Here is a 23,183-nt window from a genome sequence, read left to right as displayed (position 1 = left end):
AAATGACAAATTATTTAAATCCTTAGATGGAGAAATAGTAAAATTAAACAAATAAGGAAAATAAAATAAAAACAAATGCCAGGATAAGGAAACGATCTTCCATTGTTAAACATTGATCATTAGATTTGTCATCTCACGAGAAAGATAAAACATGTTTATCTGCATTGAATACTGCTTTACGTGATACTGAATCCTAAGCTACTGCGTCTCGATAAAATATCCAGAGAAAAAAGCAAAGCTGCTCACAGCTGCTTTTAAAACAGTAGTAGGCTTTGCACGCCTTGATTCCTATTCCAATTGCACGGCGTGACCGCACTGTGCAAACGACATTATCAGCATGGCAACGTCTGCTTCAGTCAGCTCAACGCCATTCGTTGGAAGAAATTTGTCGGCAAAATTTCGCAAGGTCGAGATTTTAGTGCCGCTGCAAGCGCTATCAATCTTATCTCATCTCACCCGGACCCAGATGAAGTTTTGGGGTGGCGAAAACGACGGCAAATTTACTCTGCCATTCAAAGTGCGCGCGGCCGAAAGATGCTACCAGTTCGTTTTATGATTTTAAGATGAACCACATTGCCGCAGTCGGTGTTTGTGTGTGTGTGTGCGGTACGGGGCAATTGCGGCTGGGCAGTGGGGGTAAGACCATAAAGAACCGTTGGCACCATAAAATTTAATGCAAATGGCATTGCTGGGCAGCCGAGGCTCGGCAGAAGGAAATTAAGAAGTTGCTACGAAACGTCCCGATGGTGGAGATCCTGGCCGTAGTGCAGCTGGCACGATCCTGAGGCGAGAATCATGCTGGCCATGAAAGCTTCGCCCGAAATTGGTCATTAAAGTGTTGTCAAGATGTTGTTTGATTTACAGCGCCCAACGCGCCGTGTCCTCGCGCTGGCATGCGTGCTGCATGTCTCCTGGTGAGACGATCTTCCGGGTGCTCAAGATGGGCCCTCACAGATAATTGATGTGCCGCATGGGCGTTTTGGGCGTGTGCGAGACAGAGAGCGGTGGTTGCGGTGGTTTTCCGGCTGCCGGAAATCCTGTCAACAGTGTGGAAAATTTTGCGGCTTGCAAGATGAAGGAGCAGCCGGGTTGTCGTCCCGGGGTGATATATCAATGGATACGCTCATGAATAAATTTGCTGTGCGGTCAACCGTAATGTAATCTGATGTTAGTGATGGATGCTTTTTTATGCATTTGGCGCTGGAAACAGGGCACCATAACTCGAGAGCATTTTCGGCCGGGTGTCACGCGCTTTGAACAAGTTGTTAGAGGAAATGGGCTCGATGCCATAAACGGAGAACGATAAGAAGGAGTTTAAAACGTGTTTTGGTTTCTTTACCGAAATATGCTTCTTGAATAATTAATTTTATTTTTTCTATATGGTTCATTAATTTAACAAACTAAGGTTTGATTATCTTTTAATAAACCGATTATAAAATACAAATCATTTGACATTTTTTGACAAATTAGATAAAAATAAGAAAAATACTCCAAACAATTGAATGTTTTTGGAATGTCAAATCATCTTGCCAAAAAAATCTCCAAGGCTTACTTGGATAATAATGGTGTCTAGTCGATTGAATCACACAAACTGCAAAAATTTAACAAAGTCTTGAACTCTGTCTCATTGACAGATGAATTTTGATTTCCATTCCCACAAAAGATGAGGAAGCCGACAAACGCAAATTCTACCAAAACTGATGTGAGTTTTTTTCAATTTCATCTCGCAAATTGCGGTTGGATGAGCTTTCCGTTTCTTTTGCAGCTGCTCACGGACGAGAGACTTCGTCGAATCATCAGAAACGTTCGGAATGTCACGGCGAGTGTCATCACGCTGAACGATGACGTGGAAAGTCGCGACGAAAAGCGTACCGAAAAACCTCACACCACCGACGCTGCGGCACAACCGAATGTTATATTCTGCCGACGACTAACAGAACACGAGATTGATAAATTAATGAAGAGTCTAGCCACCGTGCAGGCTGCTAACGAGGGAAGCCATCGGACGGCGGTCGAAGAGCAACAAGTGCTGTCGGAGGAAGCAGATACAACCGTCCCGACACAGGAACTTGTGGCCGACATCGAGCCGCCGGCCGAACCGGAAAGTTCCTTATCCTGCAGCAATTCCAGCGCGTCATGCAGCAACGAAACCGTCGAGCTGGAACATCTGGGGGACGTCGAGGACAATTTGGCGTATTCAAATGAATCGTTCTCGTCCTTCGGCCCGGACCAGCAGGAAAGCGCGAGAAGTTCTCGATCGATTTTCCCACCACCGGCCACTGCAAATACGATGGAATCGGTGACGTTAGCATTCGCTTTGCGACCGATTGAATCAGCTTCGTCGGGAGAACGCGCAAGTTGTGAGGAAACTTCGAACGCCAGCGTCGATAGGCCAATTATTCAAGTTAAAGTGCGTCCTCTGCCTAGCCATCGTCAGCTGCGCTTTGCAAGCCCTTGCGAGTCCCTGGACGGGCAATTGCAAATTGATTTTAGACAAATTGAGCGTAACACAAAGTTGGCAAGTCAAAATTTAAAATGGTAGTCCGCGGGGCATTTTCATACCGCTTCTAGCGGCTTTAAAGCGAAAGCCCCACACGCATTTAATTGCAGATAGCTATGTGGTAGATTAAAGCACGCAATTTTTTAAATGAAAATATCGGAATGTTTCCGTAGAGAGGGTGGAATTTTCCGTCAGGAAATTTCATCCGAAGAGCGTATGAGCGAAAAATAAGCTATCTGGGTATTAATGCATATTTCATCCCAATCATTTCATCATTCTTTCATTCTGATAGATCATATTACTCGGATTTAAATTAATATGGATTGATAATTGCAGTGTGATTTTTTTTCGTACTTCGGCATTTATGTCAGTAGTAATACCTGAAGCAAATAACATTGGTGGGAATTCAACAGACATCGATATTCATCTGACGACGAGATAAATCACCTTTGTTGTGCATTGCATTAATTTGCAAAAAAATATTCAAACCCATTTGAGCTACAAAACAATGAACCATCTGTTGGCAAAAATCAATAGCCGGTGCAGCGAAAATTCGCATGATTTATAACGAACGAAAAAACGTATTGCAGACCTTAAAAATGGATTGCTCTCGCTTGGTCATGATTTCTACATTTTTATTACCACGTCGAGTGGCTGCCCCGAGTTCCGGTTGCATAAAGTGTAGTTTATTCGACCGCAAAACGAGCCCGAGAGCTTGTAGCATTATCCGCATCCCGTCTGCTGGCTAGCTCCAGAGCTCAACCGCAACCAGAATGTTGCACAGTTGCTTCTGCCTTGGCGAGGGAAAAAGCTCGAGTTAAGCAACAACGAAAAGAAAAAAAAAACCACCCCACATAAACGGAAGATTTTATTGTGCCAAAACCGTGTTGTTCTAAGCGCGCCGCCTTATGCTGTTGCGGCTGCCGTTCGAGGTGAAAGGATGACTTCAGCAGCCATGGGCGCGCGCGATCGAACGGACGCTCGGTTAAGCAACATCGAGCCGAGTTATGGAGTACCTTCAACGATCCTCTCGCTTGCCAGGCGCTTTCGTCGTACTCACGGGCGTCACGAAGAGCGCAGAAATCCAGATCCGCCAACGTGCGGGTCGTAAATACATCCATCAGCCGTTTTTAGTGCGTGCGGTCACATGATTGAAACGCCGCCAACCCTGCTGCGATCCCATGAAGGATGAAACCATCAGCAAAACAGCATCAGAGCCAACAGCTGCGGTTAGACACGCCACCACAGCCCTATTGAGTGTACGGATTCACGCGGCAGGCGAGTGAGCTTTTGGCGTTGTGTGTCGGGAACATAATGCACCCTCCTTTGCTTGGCCACCATTCAACAACCGCCGGGTGCTATGATACAATATATGCGCGTTATTATTATAACACTTTATGGGCGAGCACCGAAGATGGTAATTTAAATGACTAAAGGCCTGGAGCGGTTGGGCAGCGGCTTATGTAAGGGGGAGGATAATGTTACACCATTGTTGAGGCTACCGTTACTGTTGTCTTTTTGTCTGCATCCCGTGTGGTTCTTTTGGGGTGAATAGAAAGCTCACCGGTGGGGTTTGAAGATGATTTGAACGGGACCTCTCGATGGCATGTGTGTGTGTGTGTGGTGAAAATACAAAGGCTACGCTTGTTTGGGGTTTGGTGCTTTTTGTGTGCTCCATTCTGAGGGGTGAGCTTTGGCTTTGGTGAATCATGATACCTTGCTTTTTGTCGTAAAAATCACATTATCTATGATAAATCGAGCTATTATTGGGGGTGAACGCGCATTCGCTAGAATATAGAAACGACTTGCAAAATATGGTTCACGAAAGCTATTTACCATTTGATTACCTCTTGGTGTGAGTGATACCAATTATTTTACACGCTGTAGGAACAGAAATAACCAAGCAATTGGTTTGGCCCGTTTATGGTGATAATTATTAGCGCTATGGACAATAAAGACTTTTTTAATTGAATAAGAAATTAAATAGAGCCCTAATCCCATTACAGCGTGAAAGTACCCATTCGTCCTCAACCACACGACACCAACTGCATCCATCCAACAGAGCAACAGCCATTTCCTCAACAAAGTGCCAGACTCGCTAGTTTTCTCCTAAAACACCACCGCCCAGTCTCGACATACGCAGCCGAGCCCTTTCATTCAGGGCGTATCATTTTTGCCGCCCAGCTCAACACAGCCGCCCTTCACAGCAACACAGAACACACAGAACACGTCTACAGGCGGGCTGTGTTCCTTTCCTGTGCGACCTTATCATCGCGGTTCAGAGGGTCCATATTTGAAATTAATGGTTCCCCGAGCGGGTCCTGGTGCGAAACAATACCGCCCCAAGCACGGCACGGGCCACGTGCATACTCACCACGCTTTTCCCTGCGCTTTTCCGTCGTCCGACTCGTGCAGAAGACGACGACATGAGCACGAAGCAAAACAAAAAAACAAAAACACAAAAACCTTCCAGCGATCATAACCTCGCGCTAACAAGCAACGACCCATTTACAGATGACGTTTGGTGATGGCCTTTTCAGCGGTGCTCACGATTTTTCATTTCCCGGCTGCCGCGGACAAAACACGAGACACTTTCCCCCTCCTGCCCCGTCTCGCAGGCCTATTCTCGCTTCTCGGCAAAACGAGCCTAGTGCATGTGTGTGTGTTTCAAGCGCGAAACCTCTCCCTTGTGCGAGGGAGTGTGCACCGTTTGCGAAAAACAAAAAATAAACCCACCCCCTTTACAAACTTGCACACCTCTCGCAGGGGTGGCTGTGGGTGGGCCGTTCGTCCGTCTCCTCCATCACCCGGTGGACCACCACCCCGAATGCCTCCCTTCGAGGTTCGACACTTACGGAAACCACCATACGGCGGAGGGTTGTGCTCTGAAGGGCTCGCGTGGATGGTTCATCATAAAAATAAAGAGGTGAAATATGGACCTCCGGGGTTCCGGGTGTCGGGTGATGAAGTGATGCCCCCCTCCCTTATTGCTTCCCTTCCCTTTCGCCTCGACAATGTCGCTCGACTCGAATCAGAGCAAAATGCAAATAAATTCGATGATTTCGCGTCCCTTCCGTGTGGTCCTTCTCCTCGTGTGTCTATGTGTGTGTGTGTGTTCTTTTTCCCCGCGTGCCCAGGAAGTTCGTGATTTTCTCTCAACCCCCCCACTCTCATCCCCACCCCGTGCGTGTCAACCCACCCCATTGCCAGCATCTTCCCGGGCACGAATGGCGTGTCATTTTCCTAAGGCGCCCTCGCATCAATGCGGTTTATTTTTATTTCATGCTAAATAAATATCACTGCAAGCGACAGCCGGGCGACGTCGACGACGACGACGACAACTCAAGAAACAGGCTTTCCCACCGGGTTTGGAGGCGCGCCTCCTCCTCTAGGTCAGCGTGATGTTTTTTTTTTCGATCGATCCCATTTCCTCTCGTCGATCGTACGCCAGCACACGCCGAGCCGAGGTTGCTGCTGTCCTTCCTGGCCGGGCGGATCAATTTCTGCCTTGGTGCATTCCACAGCGGCATTATTTCGGTCGCGCTGCTGGATGTGGCTCGGGTGGATGCAAAATTCCGTTCCGTTTGCCACCGCGGGAACGCGGTTCGAAAGCCGATCGATCGGATTCCCGCGGGAGTCGTTTGTGAAAGTGAGCCTCGTTCTCGTTTTTGGGGGAGGGCACGCGCGTGTGTGTGTGTGTGTGGGACATGTTCTGCACGACTGGGGCTGGGGTCAAATATTGATTCAATGGCATCCATGGGTGGGATTGATGAGGGGCAACAGCGAAATGAACCGGGCGAGCGAAATCAAGTGGCTCTGTGGCTCGTGGATAGAAAGATTGTGGTTTTTCTATGTGAGTTCGCACGATGAAGACAGCGCTCAATTGCATTTGTAAAGGAGCTCTAAAGTTTGTGCTCATTTTGTAAAAGCATTAGATAATTAGAAGCTGCAAATTTCATCGAAATGTAATAAAATGACACAAAAATATCATGAGGCAATTTTAAATAAATTAAAAAAAAACATGTTACTTTATTTGATAAAGTTAGAATTAATTGAGATTCAAAAAGTAAATTAGATACAAATTTAAAGATACTGAGGCCTTTTTATTTCTAGGAACAATTGGTCAAATATTACATGAATTACTATTTACGGCTTTTTCGTGTGGCAATTTTATCTAAAAAAAAATTGCATAGAAACAATGTACACAGGGAAATGTTTCTCAAGAAACAAAACATATTAGCACACTGTCCTGACCTGAGTCATGTCATTAAAATTGTTTGTGCTGCTGTTGTTTTTTCCACGCCAAATAGTACATTCCAGAGCTACTCGTTGAACGTCGAGCCCAACTACAGCTAACGACACAAATTCAATGCACAATCATGGCGCCAGAAACGCAAAAATAAAAAGGAACGCTTTGATGCTTATTCTAAGGACGAACTTTCAACTCGACGGAAGGGCAAAAGCTGACAAAAAAAAAGCCTGTACAGAACGCTGCAAAACAGGTCCTGCTGGATGTGAACACATTCCAAAGCGTTGAAAGACAACATTCATTAGGCCACCCACCTCTCTCCCCTCCTTCTGCCTCTGTGCCACCCCCGACGACTCCATTCGACAAACGCACACATTAGAGAGAAAAGGTTCATGCGTGGCGCTTTTTTTTTTATTTTCACGTACGTTGCAACCGTTGGGAATGTTGTTTTTGTTGCTCTGCGGTGCAAATATCACTCAACCTATTTTCCCTGGCCCGAATGCGGATGTAGCGTGCGATGCCCCTTCGCGCCCTCCCACCTCCCGGTCACTCCATCCATCTGTGGACCATTCCCGGCACGACACCGCCCTTGCCAATTTCCCTTCAGCCGCTTCGTTTCCGTCGGTCAACCGTCTAATTGAAGTTGATGTGCCGTATGTAAGGCAGTGAACCCGGGGAGACGTTAATTGCTCGGCACCCCTCAGCTCAGGATTGGATCCTTCCTTTCACTCCTGCCTGCAAGCTCCCGTGGTGAGGGTTCGCGGAGAAATTAAAAATAAATACCCAACAACCGGGAGATCCGTCAGACAAGGCCGGTAGACACGGTGACTCCACGAACCCGCCGAGCATGTGACAGGGCGCGTTTCCACGGACAGATAGACAGCCGGACGGACGGCTCTCGGCTGCTGCTGCTGCTGTGGTGTGCTCGCGACTGTCACAATGCGTTACCGGCGAGTTGATGCGTTACCGGGCGTGACGCCATCCCGTTTTCGTGGCTGGTATTTCTGAAATTTATCGATGTGCACGCATGTTAATACTCGCCACTGTCACAGAATCCCCCGCCGGGAGACAGCAATTTGCCAACGGTTTCTTTCTTTTTTTTTTCTCGTCCTTGGGATGCGTCCTGTTTCGTGTCTTTGTTATTGACCTATTTCCTCGCTCCAGTCTCGGGCGGGTTGGTGAGACACACACACACACACACACACACACACACACGGAAAAAAAGCAGCTAAATGTGAATGTCAAAGTCAGGCTTCTTAGCGTGCGTTTAAGCGGGGTTCCACGCCTCGACGGAGGTTCGATTTGAAACGGGTGTCCAAAATGCATTGCCACTGTCAGCGAGTGACTGGTTGACAGATGCAAAATGAGCCGGAAGAAATATATGCCCCTGCTGACGAGGTGTAATTTTGGTGACACTGAACGGGGCTCGCCGCCCGGAGTTGCACCGTCGCCTGGGAAGTGTGTTGGAAAAGGTCACGCGAAAAGTGAAACCAACGCAATTTGACGTATGCACACACTGATGGGAGCATTCAAGCCGCGCGGATAATGTTTATGCTGTAGGAACACCCGGTTGGAGCTTGAGCAGGTGTGTAATTATAAGCGAAACTCGGTGTGACAAATTGACCATACGTAAACGACGGTAATATTTTACAATAGCGAATCGACGGCCTTCCTCAACGCAGTTTAGAATTAATTAGACACAAAAAGTATGTTGATATTATGGAGGGTGAGAAAAAAAACATAAATGCTGTACCATTTGGCTTAGCAATATTGGTATAAATAATTCAATAATCCATGTTTCGACATTAGGAGAAAAAAATATCATTTCCGGAACAGGAATTACAAAATTCCGGAACGAAAAAAAACCTAAAACAACAAAGAATTGTTATCGAATGCAGTATAGTTTACCGCAACTTATGTAAATATTATTTAAAAAATAAACATGATGTTTATTTATTTATTAATGGCACTGAAGGCAAATAAAAATGTTCCTTTCCCTCTTTAAGCTTGTTCTTAACCGCCTGATTCGGTTGTACCGTCGCCACCAGCTGTGAGCCACAACAAGTTGGTGGAAGAAACCTTTCGAGTAATCCATTCGCTCCACCGGTAGCATGGGAAATGCTTTCCAAAAAAGGCCGCTACCGCTGACGGTGGTACGATGTTAGTTTAATTTAAACGCCCCAAAGCTTCCCTGCGGAGCGTCGCTGCTAACTTCAAAACGACCGATCGATTTTCCACAGCGAAACAAGTTAAACATTTTCATTAAAGCCGAGCTCCAGGCCAACCATCTAGATCGAACCGAGCCTCCCTGCGGCTTCTGGCCCGTTCTGAATGGGTACGACAGCGGGTCAATGACTGTGCGCGCTGGGAAGAATTGGAGCTGGGAATCATGTGCGAAAAAAACAGCATACGAAAGTAAACGATCGGAAAGGGCTAACGATTTGTAACCAATGGTTGGTTGAGATGAGAAACTAATGCCGATTCGAAACGGCAGTAAATGATCGGGACAACAATGGCAGTTCGTTTCCAAATCATTTTGTGGAAGAAGAAAAAAAACACAAACTCTCGCCTTTTCAATCCTGACATTCAATTCAAAGAAATATTCAGCATGTGTAGCGCAACGCAATGGATTAAGCGGATGAAAATGTTATAAAAACAAAACAAAAACACGTTCCTAACTTTTCCCAGACTTGCAGCGTTCGAAACCACGATGGTAACCTTTTACCAACGGCCAATAAATCAATTTAACCCACGACGACGAATCGTGCGATGGCCCAAGCAATGATAATCAAACATCATATTTCAATTATCGCACCTATAATTTTCCACCGGCTTCGCATCCGTGCCGACGCTTGCCGTTACCGGATCCAGCGGTGCACCGGTTAGGGGCGAACTTGACGAAAGCGTTAAAGTGCAAGCCTGCACGGTACTCAAAACGCGCAAAAGCATAATGCTCTCATCGGTCGCCGGAGGGACATTTCGCACGGTTATTATCGCACCTAGCAAAAAGGGATGAAACAGCCGACGACTTGATCACGCCCTCAAGGAACAATCGTTCCGACGGAGTCATCGATCAATCACACATTTTAGTTCCACCGATGGTGACGAAGATGATGATAAATGTGCTGGAGCGGCAGCCTCAGAATGCCCCCGGGGGCAAGCATAACAGCTCAGCATATGTTTCCAGGCGTACGTATTTTAGCACCTAATGCAACATAGTATTAAAGTGTATTAAGAGAAAATTTGAAAAAAATGTGTTTAATCATTAAAAAATGTTCCAAAAATAACACGCTTGCATATCGGTTGCGTAATGGACATAAATCCCTCGTTATGTCAGGTCGTATAAATATACAGCGCAGGAAAAAATAAATCGCACTACAATGTTGCTAAATCATTGCTGAAATTGAACGAACAATCATTTGGAACATGACAAGCGTGAATACAAAATCTTTTAATCCTGTTAGTGAATGTATTTTGCCAAAGAGATGGAGGGTTGCCAAAGAGACCTTCCAATATTACCATCATAAGAAATGCGATTTGTGAAAAAATTACAAGATTCAGATAAAACGACATTCTTAAAAAGGTTGAATGAACAATTTAACTAAAGCTCATTACTTACGAAATCAGTTAATCAATCTTGGGCGACATACCTGAAAATGAGATATAAATTTGAACGAAAAATTAGACACATCATAATCATATTTGCAATAAAAAAAACCCATAAAAGGCTCTAAAATTAGTTTCATAGCTATCTTTACACAAAAAACATCTCAAACTCATCAAAGACTATCGCAACCACCACATGAACTTATTCAAGGTCAAGTTTTTACTACTATTGGCAGCGGTAGGTCTTTACGAAGCCAGAACGTGAAGTTTGGATTAATTTCCAACGCCATTTTCCAGCTGGAAGCTAAGCCTAGCATCATCTAAAAGTTCTTATAAATTCTGTCAGCTTAAAACTTGATCATGCGTAGATAAAAAAATAATTGCAAACTCATTGATCATTTGGGGTATTTTGTTTTTCTTTTTTTTCGCAAAACATACAAAACATGTTTTAAAAACCACTTTAGATGGATAAAGCCATTCTTTCGGACAACTGTAACTTGAGTGTGCGACTAAAAAGTCGCAGCATTTAAGGCTCATCAGAAAACAGCAAAAACAAAACCATTTCAAATTGTGTTTGTCCATCAGCGGCAGCAGCTGGTTCCATTGCAATATTTGCTTCAGCAGGCACCAACAAAAGCCACCGATCGTCACTAGCAGCCTGGGACCGAATCTGCTGTGTTCATACACGGCGCGAAGAAAGAGATTTAGCAAACGGCTATGCTAACCCGGCTATTTTCAAGTTCACCGACATGGAGCGCCACGGCGAGACACACGGTAGGCTTCCATAAGCCGGAAAGCATCCTAAAAGCCGTCGCAAATTCACCTGCCGGCGATCGTGCTTGAGCGCCAGGGCTGTAACGCAGACGATCGCAACACGGCTGGCAGGAAAGTCGTTCCATTAAGCTTCTGACATTAAAATGGTCGTATTATTCGACTGGCCTTTTATCGAAATTTGCTGGCGTTTCTGACAGTTTAGCTCGCTTGATCGCTTGATTTATTTCCGTTCGAAGAGGAAGTGTTCGCAATAAAACTGAACGCACGAAAAGCCTCCGGATTATTGCGGGATAAAAAAAAAAGTCACATATTCATTCGTGTCTCCGACAAACGTTTTCAAACTGCGCTGTTACAAGTACGGCTTCTATGTCACGATTCGATGAACGAATCAGAAAAAGCATCTCAAGAGAAAATCATTTTCCAGCATTACTGTTCCTTGTGATTTCTTGACATACACTTCCGAGTGCACGGCATGCAGCACCATCGCGAAGAATAAAACATTAAGGCACACCTGCATTCGAAGCACACGAAACTCATCCAATTAAATTGGCTTTTTGCTTTCTAAAACACCGAAATCATCACACATACACGGCCGCGCAAACATTATACAAACGTGGCCATCCCGCGAGCATGGCGATCGGACGATGGAAAGAAACGCAAAGAACAAAGCACGGAAAGCAACGCCACGTAACGGCAGGGAAAAGAAACGCGCGCGCGCGCGCGAGCGTACGCTCGAAGAATAATAATGAAACGGAGCCGGAGACTTGCTTTTGCACGGCAGAAACGCCCGAGGCGGAGGAAAATAAAAGTAATGATCTTGCAAGGTCGTTCGAGTAAGAATGTAAAACTAAAGCAACCGGCCAAAGCGTTCCGCTCTCAAGGCGGACGCGCAGCATATCCTACAGGATGATCGAGAGATGCTCTTGCGTCAGCTTGGCCAGCCAGCGCATCTTTTGCCCGCAAGCCACCGAAGGCAAACAGATGGGGCGCAAGGAGTACTACCACCAGCAAGAGGCCCGTGTCCGCGTGAACGGTGAACTTTTTATGGGGCACTGTTGTTGAGACAAATATGCAAGATGAGAAAAGCTTTTGGCAGCCATTAGACATGTGCTCTTATCTCGTCGGTTATTGTGTTCGTTACCACCATCTGACATAACTGCGCAATACACCTCATTAATAACATCTCGCAGTGAAGAAGAAACGGCGCACAATGCGCATTTGGTTCGAAACGAACAAGAAATTTTCATTGGAAAAATTATCATTCTACAGTAAGGAGAGCATTTGAAATTATGCAACTGTGCAGAGAGAAGCAAGTACCACTAAACTGCAACAAAGCATAGATTTTTAACTACAGCAGAAACCTTCAAATTATGCTCAGTTATATATCTACCAAGTATTTACGCATTAGTGTAACAAAACTAAAGAATAAAATAATTATATCATCAAGCCTAATATTACATCTTGTATGAAGCAAGTTCAATGAGTTTTTTGTTGAAAGTTGTAAAGCATGATGTATAAACTTAATGCAAGATAAAAAGCTTAAAATATATTCTACAGCACGTGATCCAAAAAATGCTACGACTTTAAGCAGTGTGGAGATTCATTGTTATGGGCAATATAACGACACAATTGGTTTTAAATATTATTTTCAAATAGAAATATTTTTCGCGTTAAGCTACACTTCACTCGGCCAATAACCCAATGCAGAAAACCGCGAACCGTAGAAAACCAGCAACACGAATAGCTGTATCCCGACCGGAGTGGCTTCGAGAAGTTCAACTACAAGGGACGAAAATCTCCACCGTGACCCCGTAAACGGCAACAACGGGTTAGCAGCAACGAGCCTCAGAACCTTGGCTGCAGTCCTCCGCCGGTCCATGCGTTAGTGAAGCCTCCGCGAGTCGATTATGTTGGATGACTGGAAAACGATCATTGTGCTGTGGCTTTCGTGAGGGCCCATCCGGACACGGTGCACGAAGCAACCGCACCTCTTTGGCAGGGCTTTGACCGAACCGTGGCCACAAACGCGCTGGGCGTGAACTGCATCGAACGAGCCCAACTGCAACTGCGGGCACCGATGAAGAGTCGAGTGTGGCTCGTGTTTACCGATCGCAACACCGATAGGTGACCGCGCACAGAATGCAACGCAGAACAACGTGAAGGCAGAACACATTCGGGTGGAAAACATAACTGTAAATACCGATAGAATGCTCCCCGCAATGAATTTCCCGCAGCCGGGTTGGGACACGATCCAAAAACGGCCACAACTACGCGTGGGGGTGGAAGTGCGAAAGAAATTAAACCAAGCTACCTTCCGATTTCGCACTTTGCCACGAGATGCAAAGGTCGCGTCGCACCAGGAGCACTGGCGTAGAACATCGCCCGTTGTAACTCGAACAAACGGCGCTCTGGTTGCTTTTCTGCTGGCCAGCACGATCCGCTGGACTGCGAATGTTGTTAGCTAACATGCAAATATGCTGCTCGTACTCCTGGCAAAAGGTCAAAATGCTGGCTCGGAGCGGGCGGTTGGGCTGCAAGATATAATCACCTTCCCTTGCGCCGACGTTGCTGCTGCTCTTTAGCCAGATTCGTTGGAGGATTTTCTGCAAAATAACGATCGCTCGCCCGGAATTCTTCATCCCGCGAGATGCAAGATAACCGAACAATACAGATCGGTTGAATAATAGACCAACTGGGGTTAAAGAGGAACGCTTGAAAAAAGGTTTTTTTTTGTTGCCTCGCATAAATGCGTCACTCGGCATTAAGCGTCAGAGAAACAGTGTTTTCGACAATGAATTGGGATCAATAAAATCCATGCGAAGCTCCTTCACTGCTCTCTTACAATGTAAATTACTGTGGCTAATCCCCCGGTGGGCACCGGGATACGAACCTTTGCTCATGAACAGGCTTGTTAAATTACACACATCAAGCATCACGTCGTGTTAGCTTTTCAAGCGCTATCAAAGCCCAAAACGGCTGCATCTTCATTTATCATCACGTTCACGGACAAAAGACTTCAACAGCCGAACGAACAGCGACGAACCCGGCCGACGGTCGGAAAACGGTTGTCATTTTGCTTGAATCAGAGATAGCGGGCAAAAGCGATTTTCCGCCAAAACAATACCAGCAAAATAAAAAAAAAGGCCCCCGGCACAGCATGACACCGAGTGGCGCAGCGAAAGCAACAGGTCGTCGGGATTAATGAAAACTGTAGCACCCGTGCGCGGATCAGGCGAGGGCATTATTTTGCGTACACGCTCTGCACCACAAGACGTCGCGTTTCCTCCGTTAGTTTTGCGCTATCACGATCGAATTCGCTGGGAGCAATGAACGAACCTTTTCGACGGGCGTTTGCAAAACCCCACCGGAAGGTCATTAACACGCAGCCTCCTGCGAGGTGTACCATGGAGCGAGCTAGCGAAAAGGTACGCTTCGGTTCAATGCCGTTTCGAGGGCGAATCGAAAACGCGCGACTAACCATACCAAGTTAAGTTTTTCCGTCAGTTGTACAAACTGTGTAAGCTGCTCTAGCTGTTTTGAAAAAAAAATATATACGTATATATATACACCACGCTACCTTAAGATCTTAGATTACCAGCGAAGGTTCATCCTCAGTGCCTGTTTGGAGAGAAGAAAAACAGATATTCCTCCCCACTCTGGTCGTCGTATTATTATGTAACCGCTTGATTAACATGAGCCTTGTTTTGCGTGCCTTTCTCGACACTGCTCTTGACATATCTACCCCTATCTTTCAGCATGCTCCCTCTTTTGGTTCTTCCACTCGCCCCAAAATCTGTACGCACGGCCTATGATGGCTAGGAATTTGCCATGAGCAACGATCGATCAACTCGCTCTTCTTCGCACACACGCCTTTGTTTCATTTCACCCCATCACACGGTCCATTCTAGGACACCCTGGGGGATGGAGAAAATCTCTCCACAGAATATAGAGCAAGCTAGCTGAGCAAACACCCTCGACCCCAAAGGCAGCATTCTCGCGCCTGGACCGCTCGATCGCTCGATCGCACAGCGTAACCGGCTGTTCTACACTCTTCGCGCGGCCCCTAAAGGCCGGACAGGCGGACAGGCGTGGTGTGCTGAGTAATTGTTAAACCGCAAGGTACGCGCCGCATCATTATCGGCACAAATCAACGGGAATTGTCTATAATTCTTGCAACCGGTGGCAACATTGTTTGTCGTTGGCTTCTCGCAGAAGCCAAAGCAGCCGGGTTATTTCTGTGGTGCATTCGGGCCATTTCGATTCGATTTGGAGATCAATCTGTGTGTGCGTGTTTTTTTTTTCGTTTTTGCTTTCGGCCATCTCCTTTCGACGTCTTGAACAGCTTTCCGCGACGTGATGAGTTCGATTTCCGGTCGAATGCCATAATTCGATGGGTATTACGTGGCTTAATGACCCACATACAGCGGGATTCTATCGGGAATCAAAGCCGACGCCGATCGAACGTGTCGTTTGTGGTTAAATTCTCGGCAAGCTCAACTCACGTACCTTTGGAAATAATACCGCAAGATGTCATCAATCACGCGGCCTGAAAGGATACCGTTCGAGGTGCTCTCTAACATCTGCACCGTTTCTGAAGTCATCAAAGAAGACGACGCGGCTGCTTTAAATATGTAGTTCAATCGATGTTTTTGCCTCACGTTCACAAACATCCACACAGCATATGTTTTATGGCCTTTTTTTACTTTTTCCTCTACCACACAGCTGCTGCAAACCAACACGCCGCCGCTCGGCCCAACACAAGTGGCGAATAATTTTCGTAATTTGATGCCATTAGAAACCAATGTCCCGTACTTTTTGCCTACTCCTTTCCAGCAGCAGCCACATTTTCTTCCCGAGCCAATCCGTGAAAGTCACTCGCACGTGTGTGCGTGCGCGTAAGTTTGTGCCATTTGTTCAAAAAAGGTGCGCAAAATTTATTAACCCCCCGTTCGGTAAAGCAGCGGCGACGGCGTTTTTTTGTTATTGCTTCTTTGGCACTTTAATCGGCCATCCTTGCGCACCCGTGGTTGCTCTAAATTATTTGAATTTCTTGCCGGCTCATTATGGTTGCAAGTCCCACTCTTTTTTGCTTCACAACCGAGAATTCCGACCGAGGCCACGAACGGTAGCCGGACGAGGATTAAACGGGTAAAAGGTGAGAGTTTCAAATAACCAGCAAGCGAGCAACAAAAAAAAAGAAGCATAACAACATTAGACACATTTTTTCGTCGTTATTCCGTCGTTGGATCTCGCATGGAGCCGCAGATTCTGCGCACTTTGCACCGCAAACTAATTTGGTGGGGAGCTTTCACTACCGAGGATCGATCGATGCCGAGCTCTAAGAAGGGTGCGATCGCGCTCTCTCACTCTCTCTCGATGGTTTATTGTCCCAAGAGTTTACTCTAAAAAGCAGGATCAGCTCTCGATCGGCAAGAAAAGCAAGAAAGAAACGCTAAAGCACAGAAAGCACTGCGTAAGTGTAGCACTTTAGGGCACTTGCTTGGGCGGATCTCGGGGCCAAACCGCTGATTGCCACAGGGAACAGAACGAACCCACGGTTAACGGTAACGGGCACGTTACGTTGGGCTCTCGTTCACGTTCGCCAGCAAAGGGGCAACAAAATTCGATCCAAATTATCAATATTCGCCTTTCGTCATAAGCATATTTTTCTAAATGAACCGAAGAATCGCAGAGAGGCCGCTTGAGCCACACAACAGAGCCGAACCGATGGTTGGGTGTAAATTATTTTACGCGCTGTGTAGTACTTTCTCGGGGTTTGCTCGCTTTTCCCTTCAAAACGGCCACCGAAACGACCAATGGTACCAGTTCCAGCCACGGTCAAGAAAATAGGGGAATGGCTCGAAACAATTTTGAGCAATTACCTTCTAATGATTCCATCATTTGTGTAAATTTGCTACAGTTTTCTCCAGCGCTCCAGGGACGGGATTTCTTCGGTTCTTGCAACACACGCCCGGGCCACCATTCTGGAGCCAAACGCTGCTGCTAATGGACGTTTAGCGTTCTGGATCCGAACCGCTTATCGCCAAAACGCCCCCCCACACACATACACACACAAAGCACTACCGTTGGAAATTTCGCTCGTTTTCGACGGCAGTGACTTTGCTCGATCGCCCAGCTCGTGAACCTCGTGATTTCCATGCTGACCCGCATCGAAGCGTAACCCTCGCAAGGGATGCTGATTAGCCTAACGGTACCAACGGCCTCTACCAACCATAGCCGCCTGCCAGAGGGAAATCTCGAATGTATGCTTTGCCGTCCGCTATGGTGCATTTTCCACGCGCTTTTTCTTCTTCACGGCGCGTCAGGAGACACCGAGAGACAGCTCCCGGAACGACATTGGAAGGCCATTTCGGGAGGACGGTCTGGGGCTGTCGAATCGTGTGGACAGATATGGGTCAGTGGAGGAAAATGGATGCCGAAAAAGCTTGATTTCGATGGTTCTATGGAGTTGGCTTCTTCTTAACAATCTGCGCCCGGGTGAAAAGTGTTACGAAAGCCAGAACCAATCTTAGGCTTATTTGCTTTGCTCGCTTGGTGCAATCGATGTGCCTTGATGTATATTGAAAAATGATACTGGAAATTCTAATTTTAGCTGGATGAATTCATTACCAAAAAAAGAATTCAACCCTTAAATGTACCAGTATTCAATTCAAGACATGATAAGCGGGTTTTAACATTCATTAAAACGGATTTAACTTCAACTACGTTTACTTCAACTTCCTTAGACTTGCAAGAATAGGTGATATATGAGGCAATCAAATTTGAGCATTTATTAACGATCTGATTTGTTCTACGTTAATGAAGCTTTTACGTACCTATCTGAACGAACGTATGCAAATTTTGCAATGATTTGAATATTTTCCATCCGATGGCCTCATCAACAACAGTTAGACGAGAATGGCCTTTAACATGCCAGATTTCACACCATTTGCATCAATCATTATTCCCTCTGAAGAGAGAAACTGTGCTTAATTTCGAAATCGATCAGAAACAACCAAACACACGCCGTTGTTAAAAAACATCAACACAATTGCTCGAGTCATACTTTTAAACTAAACGCACAACGGATGCCCTTTCATCAACTCGTCAATAACTCCCTTCGCAATGACGTCAGCCCCACCTAAGGTTCTGTTCTGCTCCAGATCAACGAACCCAACGATCGTACTATGCCGCGAGTTCAACCACCCGCAACAAACGTGACAGCGTCAAGAGGAAGACGATCCGTTTTAATGTATGCTTGCCGTGGTTTGGTGCGGCAAAAACCCGCTCTCCCAGCAACACCTTCGCTTTCCGCAAACACCTTCGCTTTTCCGCGATAAAACGAGACACTTTATGCTGCCGATCCGTTGCTTCTTCCCACTGACAAACCTGACACCGACACAAATAGAGCAGCTCGGTGAAATACAAACAAAAAAAAAAGCTTGGCCCAAAGCAGAATGGGTCTTCTTCGCTAACAGGCGTCCCCCCCAAAAATGTGCATCAAACACGATCCTCCAGCGGGTTCCGCGTGTTTTTCATAAATTATCGCAACTTTCCACCCCCACACGTAACGGTTGGGCGCGCGGGTGGGGTGCGAAAGAAGTAAAGAAAGAAAAACCCCCAACATGTTCCACCCGGGGGAATGATAAAGAGGCTCCCATTCGCCAACACAACACGCCCCAACACGGGCGGTGGGTCATATTTTATTTTTTATTTATTTTGGAAGATCACTTATGCGCTTTCTCTTTCTCGCTCTCGAGGACTGGGCAGTAGGACAGGACTAGCACCATCCCGCTAGGTGGCGTTTTCCCCAACAAACGTCCGTTCTGGGCAGAATATATATATTTTTGCACACGATCGCGAAGATGCCCCGCCAAAGCTCGATTGTTTTTGTTTATCTGTCTCGCGCGGGTAAGAGTGTTCACCGGGGAAGGTGGACCAGGGCCGGCTATTTCCATATTTGGCGAATCCGAACCCGTTCTGATGGGGCAGCGTCTTTTCACTAGCCTGTTTTCATCAACCCCTTTGCGATGGTGTGCTGAGGCGAGTGTCGAGGTCTGAACCTTCGTCGTCTCGGCTTAAGCGGCTTGTAGAATGCTTTAGAATGTGAGCCAGCTATCGGTTACGTTTGAATCGAGGTTTCATTCAACTAACTGAGGCTATGCCGTACGACCAGAACGTACCAGACAAGTGAATTTTCTTTTGCAAATTATGCGTTGAATTGATTTTGCAGATGAAGCCCAACGAGAGCCTTACTTTCAAGGTTTACTTTCTAAATTATCGTTTAAGTAACAGTAAAATAACATTTTAAAACACTCCACTCGGTGGAGGTTTCTGACGCTTGTTATGAAGAAGCAAAAGAGCTATTTTTCGCGATCGTACCTCTCTTGACTCCTTTCGAAAACAGCAACACTGCTGATGCAATTTTATTGTGCCAGGTCGTGTTCTGCCCGCGGGAACACCGTCTCGTGTCTCGCGATCGATCGATCGCCTATTTATTGCCACTGCCCAGAGAGCGCACGCTCCGGCTCCGGCTTCACTGTTGGACCACTATTTCGTCCATCCAAGCCTTCGGACGATCGAACGCAACGCAACCCCGGGTTACTGCACATAAATCACCTGATTCACACTCCGCACATTTCATGCACGCTTCATCACCAGGCGGCGCAGCACAAAGCCAAATTGAGGCACATTTTGCAACCGTTTGGCAACCCAAAAATATCACTCACGCGGTGCGTTAGTTTCAGTTCACTTGGGGCACGTTTTTTTCTTCTTCTTCTTCTTCTTCTTCTTGTGGCTGTTGTTTCCTTCGATTTCAATCACCGGCCTACACGCGCATCATCCCACGGTTTGGTTCGTTACCGAATTTAATTGTTCATCTTCGCGGGTCGGGTTGCCTCGGGTAAATAGGTAAGTTCAGGAGCGGCAAAGCCAATCCGTAAACGAGTGGAATATGGTGCTGGAAATACGCACCAAGCGAATGGTGCAATCGAACCGCGAAAGGAAACAACCTTCTGACGGTGAAACACGTCGAAAGACACGTCGAAGGGACACAAACCGTGGGCTTGACACTTAAAGCTCGACAGCACCGCGCAGCATTCTGATGAACACTGAATGACCTCAGCAGAAGCGAGCCACATTAAAACCGAGTCAATAAGAAAAAGTTTGCCCGTGGGGTCTCTACCCCAAGCGCGTGGTTTCCGCTCGCGCTAGCCCCCGAAAGCTCTTCCCGTTCTCTTGGGGCCAGCCTTTTTTCGCCAGGCCCACCGTTTGTTGTCCCCACTTCCTTTTTGTTCGCTCTTTTTTTGTGCCTCTTTCGCTCTTTCTTCTCTCAATTTCTCGCTCACTCTCTCTCGCTCTCTCGCTCTCCGGCCAGGCCACTGATCGACTTTAATGGCGAGCGATCTTCCGTTTTTGCGCCCTACACACCCCTTGGTGATCGCGGCCACCCCTTTTCAGCGGTCAGCCTCCCATTTTCTTGGCACTATTTTTGCTCTTTTCCAGCTTTGCTCCTGGCTCCGAGAGGCTCGTTTCGTTCTTTTGCACGAGGCCTTTTTTTTTGTTTCGCTCTTAAAGGAAGCTGCCACTAAGCTCTCCGAGTTCGCGATCGCGTTCTACCCAAAGCCAGCCGTTTTCTGCTGGACGAACGAGCCCGATGATGCTCATCCTTCGCTCTCTGGCGTTTTAACGTGAACCGGATGGTGAAGCTTTTACGATGGGGTGCTTTTTTTTTGTTGGTTCTCTCGCGTTTGCTCATGCGCACACGGTCGTTTTCCAGCGACAGTTTCTGGCGTTTGGTGGGGGGGTTCGAGCGGTCAAATAAAATGCAAAATTTGTATGATTTACTGCCGGTAAGCCGATGCTGAAGGGAGATGAGTTAGCAAAGCCCATTGACGAACAGGAAGCGAACTATAAAAATCACCAAAAACATGCTTGCGAAGGAAAAACATGACGTTTTTTGTTCATAAATCAAATGGGGGCGAAAAACATGAAAAGCGATAACATAAAAAACCACAGCTTGAGAGAGACAGTAAAATCACAATTTTTAGGAACCATAATGAACATTCTTAAAAGCAAAGAATACAAAAAGAACCAAGAAATTTTCAGAAGCATCAAAATTGATGTTTTCAGAACCACTACAATGTAACGAAAATCGGTTCAACAGCCTGATCAGCCTAAAGACATGGCGGATTAATTTAGCGCACTCGTTGCAAACGCTAATTTATATTGCGCACATTAATTTGCTTGCAAAATTGAACTATTCGATTATAACGGTCGAAACTTATTTCGTTTCGAAAGCATTTTTCCTCCGGACGCAACACGGACCCGAAGCCGGCAATCTTTCATCGGCTGCAGGAGGGCTTTTTTCCCTCTCCTTTTCTCGCTTTTCCTCCTGCGTTCCTTTCTCACCCACACACACACACACACACACACACACACACACCCCGCCAAAAGGGACGACACGAAAGAAGGTCTGCCTTCTAGCGATCCATTAACGTCGAAATAACGCTTGCGAGGTAACTTATGTGCTGACCTTGCGGTGGACCAACCGAGCGTCGATATTCCCGTGCGAATGCCGCCGAAGACGCCGGCATGTTGCACAATCCTTGCAATTGCAATTCGATGCGTACCGAAACATCATAAATAAAACGCATCCCCGCTCCATTACACGCACGCCATACACCCCCGTCCTGTGTGTGTATTTGTAGCATCGTTTCTTGACTTCTTTCTGCACAATTTCTTCTTGCGCACACTATTTATTGCCCCCACAAAGTCGCTCGCGAGGCCGGGCGCACAATCGGTCATCGGACACCGGAGAAAGCATCCCCAGATCAAGGCTGGATTATTACACGACCAGCGGCAGCGTTAACAAACGGGAACTTACCCGGGGGGTTTAAACTTATTCCAGTTCACACCGCTGGTGAGTGCCGAATTTACGCAGCCTCTCAAGCATGCTCACAAAAGCGTACGGGGTGCCATAAATTGCGCATTTTATTATTTAATCAATTGCATTTCAACGTCCGAGCGTGAGCACCGAAGAAAGCTTCAGGCAAAGGTCCGAAGGCTCATCCACCTTGATCACACATTAATGCTGAGGAATTGTGCCGAAGCAACAACAACAACGGCAACAAAAAGAAAGACGCATACCGCGACGGCGACGCATCCTTGCCGATGCATCGCACAAAGCGAGAGGAAATGGAGGAAACCCCCAAGAGGGGTGCGAAAAGAACGACAGAAAAAAAAAACAAACCGCCAAGAACTTAAAAGTCTCGTTACCGGTTTTCTTGCCATATCTGAACCAGAACGATCTGCTGGGCGAGCTGCTTCACCGGCGAGTGCTGGTTGCTGGTGGAACCGTTTTTCGGTGCCGCTGCGGCAAACTCTCGGCTCGGCCCCTCGGGAAGGAGGGAGGGGGGAGGACGAAAGCCATAGAAAGCCATTCGGCGATTGCATAAAACGGCCAGCAGCGTGCACTTGGTGGTGGCAGAAGAACTGCACAATGTCGGGGATCGGATCGCGGAAAAGGCGGATTGCATGATCGCGGACTGCCGAAGTCGCGCGAAACCGTTAGCTTTCCGGATCTGGTTGGCTCAGGAAGCGCAGCCACACACACACACACGAGCACGAAACGCGCGGGTATTTATTTTTATACGACTTCTGCTGCTTCCCGAGCCCCGGGTCTTGGGTTGCGGATTTTTTTTTTGCTGCTTCCGTCCTTGTCGTCGGTTTGTTTTCCATCGAGCCTAACTCCGAACGATTCTGTCACCGCGGCAATGCGCTTTCGTGTGCCCCGGGGGTGTGCGGCGGATGGGTGGATGAAGCGAGAGAAAGGACGCTCTCTCGCTAAATGCGGCACCACCACCGTCGGCGGGACTGCCAGCCCAAGGGCGTGGAGAACTGGTTTCCGAGCCGTGGTGGAATGATTGTAATAGGCTTAAAACCCGTGGAGACAATAAAAGGTTTTGATCCTAGATCATAGGGATCATATTGTAAGTAATGGTCAGTTAATCATTAATCGTGCGCGCGGCTTGCGGTTCTGAATTCCTCGCGCGG

The 23,183-nt window shown here is 46.9% G+C and overlaps 1 protein-coding gene across 1 annotated transcript in view; it reads right to left on the bottom strand.

Annotated features, from left to right (window-relative positions):
- Nucleotides 1-10,376: 10,376 nt before the first annotated feature.
- LOC128726632 (uncharacterized) overlaps nt 10,377-23,183 on the bottom strand; it is an 82,678-nt gene continuing 69,871 nt past the window's right edge. The window contains exon 8 of the mRNA XM_053820452.1: nt 10,377-10,399. Coding sequence (XP_053676427.1) covers nt 10,377-10,399 — 23 coding nt within the window. The remainder of the gene's footprint in view (nt 10,400-23,183) is intronic.

This window comes from Anopheles nili, chromosome 2 (genome assembly GCF_943737925.1).
Source record: "Anopheles nili chromosome 2, idAnoNiliSN_F5_01, whole genome shotgun sequence".
NCBI classification, from domain to species: Eukaryota; Metazoa; Arthropoda; class Insecta; order Diptera; family Culicidae; genus Anopheles; species Anopheles nili.
Note: the sequence above shows the minus strand (reverse complement) of the source record. Positions and strands in the feature narration are given on the sequence as shown.